This window comes from Scylla paramamosain, chromosome 12, assembly GCF_035594125.1.
Source record: "Scylla paramamosain isolate STU-SP2022 chromosome 12, ASM3559412v1, whole genome shotgun sequence".
NCBI lineage: Eukaryota > Metazoa > Arthropoda > Malacostraca > Decapoda > Portunidae > Scylla > Scylla paramamosain.
In genome coordinates, this window is record NC_087162.1 from 21,892,948 (window position 1) to 21,902,947 (window position 10,000).

The 10,000-nt window shown below is 42.6% G+C and overlaps 1 protein-coding gene and 1 long non-coding RNA gene across 2 annotated transcripts in view; one reads left to right on the top strand and one right to left on the bottom strand.

Moving 5' to 3' along the window:
- The window catches only part of LOC135105876 (putative sodium-coupled neutral amino acid transporter 11), a 122,056-nt gene that overhangs the window by 81,769 nt on the left and 30,287 nt on the right, over window positions 1-10,000 (top strand). Inside the window, exon 2 of the mRNA XM_064014515.1 lies at window positions 3,512-4,818. Coding sequence (XP_063870585.1) covers window positions 4,720-4,818 — 99 coding nt within the window. The 5' untranslated portion in view covers window positions 3,512-4,719. The remainder of the gene's footprint in view (window positions 1-3,511; window positions 4,819-10,000) is intronic.
- LOC135105877 (uncharacterized) overlaps window positions 1-10,000 on the bottom strand; it is a 114,350-nt gene that overhangs the window by 70,852 nt on the left and 33,498 nt on the right. The window lies entirely within an intron of this gene.

Genomic DNA, 10,000 nt, shown 5'->3' on the forward strand with positions numbered 1-10,000 from the left:
TCAACTGACCTTTTGCACTCCCCTTATTATTTTTTACGAGATAATGGAGAACTGAAGCCAAGGCGAGGAAATGAGGAGAGATGAGACTGAGAAACGGCAACGGTAAGTGGGTTTTTTTTAGATGAGCAAATGAGGTGGATGCGTCGCGCCAATATATTGACTGAGATGCATGCTTCTTCCAAGGCGCGGGGAGGAGAAGGGGAGGGGGAGGGGAGGGGGAGGCTGTGCAATATTTCAGCAAGACAAAGCAGCGGAGTGTAAAATCTTGCCGTTCCTTCCCCTTATCACCTCCTCGCATGGGAAAGTTTTTAAAGAGTTGACCATTTAGCGAGTGTTGAATGGTGGTGTTGTTTAGGAAGTTTGTAACGTGTGTGTGTGTGTGTGTGTGTGTGTGTGTGTGTGTGTGTGTGTGTGTGTGTGTGTGTGTGTTTTCTTTCTCTATCGACTGTTAGCGCAGAGCAGTGCAATCTTAGCCTGGGGAGGGCATAAAAGTCTGCTAGTGGTCGGCACCCTTTGTAATCCCTTGTTTTGAGAAGCTGAACAGGCAGTGTAAACCTCGTCAGGGGAAACAAACACACACGTGCAGGAAGCTGCAAAAATGAGACCGAAGTTACTGAGATGCAGATACTGACGAAGGAAGCCAGCCAAGAGAATAACGGAGATTGTTACAGAGCTTCGGTGTCTACACTTGCCCTACTCCTTGAAAAACAAAGAAAGAAAGAAAACGTGCATGTATAAATGGACAGACACACACACACACACACACACACACACACACACACACACACACCTGATCCACCCACCCACCCCGTCCCCCCCAGCACACAGAAAAACGAGTGCACACGATATTCTTTCACACCTGTACACCAGCCTGTCTTTGTATACACGCTGAGACAAAAAGAAAACCGTGAAAAACCTTTCTTGCTATACAACCACCACCACCACCACCACCACCACCACCACCACCACTGCCAATATTTTCACACTATTCTTTTTCTCTCCACCCAAAAAGACATTTAATTTCGTGAACTAACCCGAAAAAAAGTATACTTAACACACACACATACATACACACACACACACACACACACACACACACACACACCTGGTACAATGGTGAACATCTTGCCGCTACATACAATATTTTTCCCTCATGACGTTTGTATTTTCACGTTCCTATCACCATTCCTATTATTCCTCAGTACGGGGCGGGTAATATTGCCGCTTCTAATGCTCCTCGAGTCCTGAGGCGGATTCCACAGGAGTAAAGAAGGTAACTGTTATGCGAGACTCCGGTAATGAAGGAAAAGGAGATAAACCATAAATCCTCAATCGTTTTATATTAGTGCGTGGTGCTGATTCTCTCTCTCTCTCTCTCTCTCTCTCTCTCTCTCTCTCTCTCTCTCTCTCTCTCTCTCTCTCTCTCTCTCTCTCTCTCGCTCTCTCTCCCTCTCGTTCTCGCTCTCCTCCTCTCTCGTTCTCTTTCTCCTCCTCTCTCTTGCTCTCTCTCTCTCTCTCTCTCTCTCTCTCTCTCTCTCTCTCTCTCTCTCTCTCTCTCTCTCTCTCTCTCTCTCGTACAAGCATCAGACACCTGTAACACCATGATGAGGTTTAAGTTAGCTGTGGTTTGGCGTCAATTGGAGTGGACATACAAGTGTGTTAAGTGGCGGTGCGAGTCTCCAGGTTAACTATTATAAACTTGTTCATCTCCACGTGCCGCCAGAGAGACCAGGCGTGTGGTGGTCCAGACGATAAACAGTAGACAGGTCATGGCGAGGTATGATAGGTGTATATAGGCAAGTGTGTTTTATATAGGGACTGCTACGTGTGGTGTTCTGCTTGTGTAAGAAGTCAAAAATGTGAAGTAGTTTAGTGTATTACTTATGAATTTATTTACTTTAATTATGCGACCAGTTCATTAGTGTTCCTCGTCCTCTCTGCCCCCTCCTCCCCCCCAAAAAAAAGTGTATGTTATGAATAATACCCACAGAAAAAAAGAAAAAAACTTACACAATACTTAACACAAATAGATGAACGCTCGAATAAATAAACTTTCCACACAACTATTCATTCACCTTAAAATTTCGCTACGAACTTGGACTCGCTGCAATGGAGCAAGAGTACAATCCAGAACATAATTTCTTTAATGTTCCCACTTGAAAAAAATATTAATGTATTATGTTAAAGATATTAGAGATTACAGTCATTTTCATCCACACACACACACACACACACACACACAGAGAGAGAGAGAGAAAAAGAAGAGAGAGAGAGAGAGAGAGAGAGAGAGAGAGAGAGAGAGAGAGAGAGAGAGAGAGAGAGAGAGAGAGAGAGAGAGAGAGAGAGAGAGAGATTCTTGTAATCTTCTGAGGAATAAGTTTTACGCATGGCCTCATTGGTTGTCTTGATCAGGGCAGGAACCAATCAAGGACGAGACGAACGTGACTCTCTCTCTCTCTCTCTCTCTCTCTCTCTCTCTCTCTCTCTCTCTCTCCTATTCATCCCAGTCAAACCTCTCCATTTTCGTGTATTTGCATTTAAAAACTCTTATCTTTCTTCTTTTCCTGTTTTATTTTTGCCGTGTCTATTAATACACCCTTGCTTCCCTTCTTCCCTCTTCCTCCTTCTCCTCCTCCTCCTCCTCCTCCTCCTCCTCCTCCTCCTCGTTCCTTTCTGGCAGTGCTCTTTTATTTATTTTTTTCTGCATCTCCAATGTGAACAATAAAGTCAATGGTGCTCAAATTCTATTAATATCACGCGTGTAGCTGTCAATGGTATCTTCCTTTCTCCTCCTCCTCCTCCTCCTCCTCCTCCTCCTCCTCCTTTTAACCCAATATTCCTCTCTTCCATCTCCCCTTCCACCTTATCCTTCTTCCTAATCTTCTCTTTCATTCATTCTCTATTTCTCTCTATTTCTCTCTCTCACTCACTCACTCACTCACTCACTCACTCACTCACTCACTCACTCGGTCGCTCGCTCGATTTATTCCCCCTCAGTGATACGAAAAGTGGAAATGCATGGAAGAGGTGTAATAAATGGTGTATTAGAGAAAGAAGCCTTGGAAAATATATGGCGTGAGAGAGAGAGAGAGAGAGAGAGAGAGAGAGAGAGAGAGAGAGAGAGAGAGAGAGAGAGAGAGAGAAAGAGAGAATATGTACTGTCGAAGAGAAAAAGAGTATGGCTTAATTCATTCTATTTATTTATTTTTTAATCTAATTGTGTGTTTAATCATCTATATTTGATTTATGTAGCTATTTCCTGCTATGTCTTTTTATCTTATAGTGGTCAAAAGACGATTCTCGCAATTTCTTATGTTCTTTTTGATTATTCCCTTTTGGACTGGCATCTCCTGTGGGCCTTTTTTTTTTTTTATCTATTTATTGTTTTGTTTTTTTTACGTATTTTTTGGCAGGTACCCGTCTTACATTAAAACATGTGTGTGTGTGTGTGTGTGTGTGTGTGTGTGTGTGTGTTGAGTACTAATTCAAGTTGTTTTCCTCTCTTTTACAGGTTCCTCCAGTGTTCTCGCCACCCTGATCCTCTTCCTCTCCCTCTCTCCTCACTTCCCATCCTTGTCTTCCTCCCCGCCGTCAGTTATAAGCACCACCTTCACCTCCATCAACCACCACCATTACCACTCACATCGTATTTCACCACCGACGCTTATTCACCCACCCACCAACACACACACACACACACACACACACACACACACACACACACACATAAAGATCCCCCACAAACACACATACTCACCCTCCTCGCCTTCCCTCAACTGGTCTAGAACGAAGAGACCCGAAAACTGAATCGTGCAAGTTTTCTGCGGGCGTGACACAGCAAGCGCATCACCCAATCAAGTTTTCGAGCTTCATTCCCAAGACGTGAGTGGGGAAGTTGCGTCCAGCGAGAACCATTACCTTCGAAAGCCCCAAGAGTGCGCAATTGCTATTCTTACGAAGGGGGGAACCAAAGACAGGAATAGGAAGGGATAGAGGATGAGATACCGTTAAGATACGTACTGACTGTTTGGGTGTTTGTGAGAAGTGTGTGTGTAGTGTGTGATTTTGTATGAGAGTGTGTTTAGTGTAGTGTGTGGGTGTTCTTCTTGTATGGTAGTCTGTTTTGTGGGAAGTGTGTGTTGTTTTGTATATTAAAGTGCCCTGTGCAGTGTGTGGGTGTGATCTTAGAGTGTTAGAGTGTGTTGCGTGAGTGTATAAGAACGATAGTAACACAATAATACAGTAAGACTAGTATATTCCACTTACGTGTGTGTTTGTGTGGGTGGGTGGGTGGGTGGTGTTAAGTGACAAGGAGACCGTAATGTTGATCTAGAAACGTCAGCTTTCATTAGCTATTACAGCGCAGCGCATCACTCAATCCATCTACTGGTTCCCACGCCCTCCAGAGCGGCGCGTGGAACACTGTACGAGCGCCGAACACCATTTACCGCCAGAAAATTTCGACAAAAGCATCTGGAACCACACCAGTATTACTCACACCACATCACCACCACCACCACTACCACAGAACCTCACCATCACCAGCATCACCACCATTCACCACCATCACCACACGATTAGACTAACTCCCCTCACCCGCCAGTCCACCACAACCCAACCATCACTTCCTTCTACCACACCGTCGCCTCCTCCCACCACCCTACCCTTCCCGCACCCTCCTCTTCCTCCTCCACCTCCACCACCACCACCACCGCTACTATGAACACCCCAACAGCCTTCCCGGTCAATGAGAGGACCTACATACTTGAAAACACGGGCCCGCCAACACTGCAGCCACCACTCCAGCAGCCCCCACAGGTAAGTCGTCGGTAGTGTTACCTGACGAGTGTTTTCTTGATTATTTCATTGATTTATTGTAGCTTCCTATCTCCATCCATCCTTGCTAACTTGTTTTCTTTTTCTTTTCCTCGCTTTGGTGTTTTATCTTTTCCTTCTTAATTTTTGTGTGATTCTTAAGTTTCTACACTAATCGTTTCTTCCATCCTTCCTTCCTTCCTTCGTTCTCTGGTTTCTTTCTTCCTTCTTAGTTTCCTACACCAATCCTTTCTTTTTTTGTTACTGCTATCCATTTTCTCCTCTCTTGTCTCCTTCTATGATTCATTATTTTCTTGGTTTTCTTCCTTCTATTTTGTCTTCCGTTCTTCCTTTTTTCTGCATTCTTAGTTTCTTTCATCTATCATTCCTTCTCTCCTTTTTTTCAATCTTTCAGTTTTTTTTAAATTTTCATTGTTAAGGTCTTCTTTATTCTTGAGTGATTATTTATCTGTCAGTCTATATCTACCCACCTGTCTATTTACCTCTCTATCTAATTTGTCCATATCTATCCATATCTGCCTGCCTAGCCATCTCTAATAATATATATATATATATATATATATATATATATATATATATATATATATATATATATATATATATATATATATATATATATATATATATATATATATATATATATATATTTCTCTCTATATGCCCGTGTTTTTTAATCCAACAAATATTTCCACCATTCACCTAACCTATCATGACCTAACTTAGCCTACTTAACCTGACTACCTTGCTCTCTCTCTCTCTCTCTCTCTCTCTCTCTCTCTCTCTCTCTCTCTCTCTCTCTCTCTCTCTCTCTCTCTCTCTCTCTCTCTCTCTCTCTCTCTCTCTCTCTCTCTCTCTCTCTCTCTCTCTCTCTCTCTCTCTCTCTCCTACCTCCCTCCCCTCCCCATCCTCACACCTGCCTCGCCTGTCCCTACCTTGCCGAACACCTGTTGCTTATCACACACCTGAGCTGGCCTGAAGGTGACGTGTAGTCAGTTTTTACTCTCTTTCTCTTTCTCTCTTTCTCTTTCTCTCTCTCTCTCTCTCTCTCTCTCTCTCTCTCTCTCTCTCTCTCTCTCTCTCTCTCTCTCTCTCTCTCTCTCTCTCTCTCTCTCTCTCTCATTAAAATTTATCATTAGGTCAGCAAAGTGAAATAGAATAGTGTATCATTAAAACAATGATTCTTGTATAATGAAGGATGAAATTAATATGTGTCCGTCTGTCTGTCTGTCTCCTTTCTATTCAGTATTAAGCTCAACGATATATTATTCATTCCCATTAATCTCTTTCACCAGTTTCCTCTCCCAGCAGTTCCTCTTATGACCTCCTTCACCTCTCCTTCTTCACCGTCTTCACCACTTCCTTCACCTCCATCACGCGTGCGCCATCTATTGTTGTCTTCCTCTCCCACTTCCTTGTCCCTTATATTGCAAAACGTTGATCCAAAAATGTTGTCTTACTAGTGTTATCTCATTCAAATTAAAGTAGATGGTAAAAAAATTAATGAATAAATAAATAAGCATTACTACTTCGTATTGTGATCTTAATTCACACTAATGTAGATGCAAGGAAATTAAATAAAAATAATAAATAGTAGTAGTAGTAGTAGTAGTAGTAAATAACAATAATAATAATAATAATAATAATAACAATAATAATAATAATAATAATAATGATAATAAATAAATAAAGATAAAGATGTAGTTTTTTGTACTTAGCATGAATAAATACGAGTGAACTATACGAGGAAACAGGTTTTAGTATAACTCTTGGGGGAAAATGCACACACACATACGGCAAAGAGGAATTCCTGCTTAAACAAAGGGGAAATGGGAAACACCGCTGCCATTAACATCAGGTACAAATGTAAAATAAATACATAAAATAACAGAAAAATGTACAGGCTTGAAATATTACTGTCGTTATGTAAACAAACTAAAAAAAAAAAAAAAGAAAAAAAGTGCAGTAAAATGTTTTGCCGCACTAAAACACCACCAGCAATAACAACAACAACAACAACAACAACAACAACAACAACAACAACAACAACAACAACAACAACAACAACAACAACAACAACAACATATAAGAGACACAGCAAAGTATATATCGTAGGTCTTTGTTTCTCTCTCTCTCTCTCTCTCTCTCTCTCTCTCTCTCTCTCTCTCTCTCTCTCTCTCTCTCTCTCTCTCTCTCTCTCTCTCTCTCTCTCTCTCTCTCTCTCTCTCTCGCTTTTTCTGTCCTAACATGAAACACGTCTACCAAAATATATCGCTGAAACTTGCGTTAAAAATAGTGAAACATTATGACCAAAGGCAATTTCAGGTGAGCGGGAGGAAAGGTAGGCGGAAGGAAAGGCGAGGGGAAGGAAAGGTGTATGTGAAGGTAGACGGACAGAAGGAAAGATGACAGGGAAGACAGGTGGACGGGAGGAAAGGTGACGAGAAGACAGGTGGACGAGGAGACAGATGGATAGGAGGAAAGGTGAATGGAAGGACAGCTGGGCGGGAGGACAAATGAAAAGGAGGAAAGGTTAACGAGAGGACATTAGTACGGGATGACAGACAGACAGACAGACAGACAGACAGACGAGAGGAGAGGTGGACGGGAAGATATTACTGTTTCGATGTCTTTCCACTCAAAAAAATCAAAGAATCGCAAAGAATTTCCAAGGTGAATTTTCGTTCAATTTGGTTCAAACGTTCCTCCCTTCCCGCAATGCTCCCCTTCCCTCTTGTGTCCTCCAGGCGCCGTTCACACGAGCTAATAATGCTTACCCAGAAATAAGGCAAATCGGGTATTAAGATTTACGTATAGGAGTGTTAAAAGTAGAAGTCGTGAAGTAATAAGCAGAGATTTTATTTGTATGTTTAAGAAAATGGATCGACAACGTGAGTAAAACTGAAGGAATAGGAGATAATTTGATTTTTGGGAGTTTGTTAACCCTTTCACTGTTATTTGCCACATCCTGCTCTAATCACTGACCACTATGAGATTTCTTTCCTTGCTCTACAGCCACTTCCAAACATTGTAATGGGTAAAAATTGCAAAATCTATTTTTTTTTATCCTCGTCTCTTTTGTAGGTGCTTATTAAGAGCCTCATGCAGTGCTTTTAGTGCTTCTAGGCGTGTATCGCAGTGAAAGGGTTAATTTATATCAGTAATCAGCAAAAAAAAAAAAAAAAAAAACGTGTTCAAACTTAAAAAATAAGTTAGATTTAAAAAAAAAAGAGATATAAAAAAACTCATTCTCAAACAGAGTGGTAGATGGATGGAATAGACTCAGTTGTTAGTGTTATCATCTGGGAGGTTTAAAAGAACATCACACAAACTTATGGATGAGGATGAGAAGTGGAAATAGGTATTATGCGTCACACAGCGACTGCCACGTGTGGACCTGACGGCTTCTTGCAATTTCCCTTATTTGCATATGCCATTGTTCTTATAAAGGAAAGGGGATGAGAGAGAGAGAGAGAGAGAGAGAGAGAGAGAGAGAGAGAGAGAGAGAGAGAGAGAGAGAGAGAGAGAGAGAGAGAGAGAGAGAGAGAGAATTTAAATGGATAGGAGGAGGAGGAGGAGGAGGAGGAGGAGGAGCATGGGAAGACTGGTAACGAGTAAGAGGAGAGGATCAGTGACTGTTTAGAAGGAAGGAGGAGGCGGAGGCGGAGGCGGATGAGGAAGGAGGAGGAGGAGGAGGAGGAGGAGGAGGAGGAGGAGGAGGAGGAGGAGGAGGAGGAGGAGGAGGAGGAGGAAGAGGAGGAGGAAAAGGAGGAGAAGGAATACAAAGGAATACAAAGGAAAGCCAAACAGCAACAGACCTTTTGGTCCTTGCAAGGCTGTTTGGTAACTACTTCTAACTAGCTACAGTGAAGAGAGACAGGACAGCATAGCAGAAGGCTCCTCCCCACCCACCACTCCCTCCAGCTTGCGCTGGCATGGAAATAGTTGGGAAAAGTACCATGCAGTATGGAAAAACTGACATGGAAATTTTCATAGGAAAGGATGAAAGGAAGTTCTACTATTCACCCTACGGTGAACTCTATACGCCTATCTGAAAGTTAATACAAGTTATATTAAAAATGGTGTCTGTTGAATAAGAGTTTAATAATGAATTTAGTAATTATTCGGACAAGAAGGAGAACGAGAACGAGGAGGAGATGAAGAAGGAGAAGGAGAAGTAGGAGGAGGAGGAGGAAGAAGCAAGTTGTTTAAAAGGATATTTTTAAAACCAAGACATCAAGTGCATGATTAATCCCTTTATATTCAAGTCTCCCCACCCTGTGTGTCGTCTGCCGGATGTTACCCAAGTTAAACCCTCCCTTCGGACACTTAAGACCCGCGGCTCCCTGGTGGCAGAGAGCAGGTACATACTCGTATTTGGGTGTTCTGTTATGGAAAACTCTCAACTCCAGCCACTCCGAGTCCCCTGCAGCCCCGCGTGCCCTTTCCTCTCCCTCCCCCGGCGTTTTAAAGGAAGACCCTCTGGAGACGAGCACAATAAGGGTAAGAGACGAGGAGCTAAAAGGAACACAAAGGAAGAGCAAAAAGCCTCGGATGTGTTTCTCTTTACGGTGCTGGTTGTGGAAACTATATTATCTAGAAAACAGTGAAAGAAATAGGAGGAGGAGGAGTAGGAGGAGGAGGAGGAGGAGGAGGAGGAGGAGGAGGAGGAGGAGGAGGAGGAGGAGGAGGACTATGAAGAGACGAGGTGGCTACAAGAAGGCCAAGATCGGCAGGAGATGGAGAGAGAGAGAGAGAGAGAGAGAGAGAGAGAGAGAGAGAGAGAGAGAGAGAGAGAGAGAGAGAGAGAGAAATATTGTATGGCCTCTTACTTTTCTCTCCCATAATCCGTCACGCATCACTCCTTATCACATCAAGCTGAGTGAAGGGAGGGAGGGAGGGAAGGAGGGAGCGAGGGAGGGAGGGAGGGAGGGACAGAAGAAGAAGAAGAAAAATAAGGGATGGGAAGGAGGAAAGAAGGAAAAGAAATGAAAAAAATAATAGAATGGCATGAGAATGATGGACAAATGAAGAGAACGAAGGAAGAAAGAAAAGAAGAGAAGAAAGAGAGGAAAAGAAATGAAAATACAGGAACAAAATAAAACATGGAAACTCAATATGAAGAACAAAGAAAGATAAAGAAGGAAATAGAGACAGAAGCCTGCCA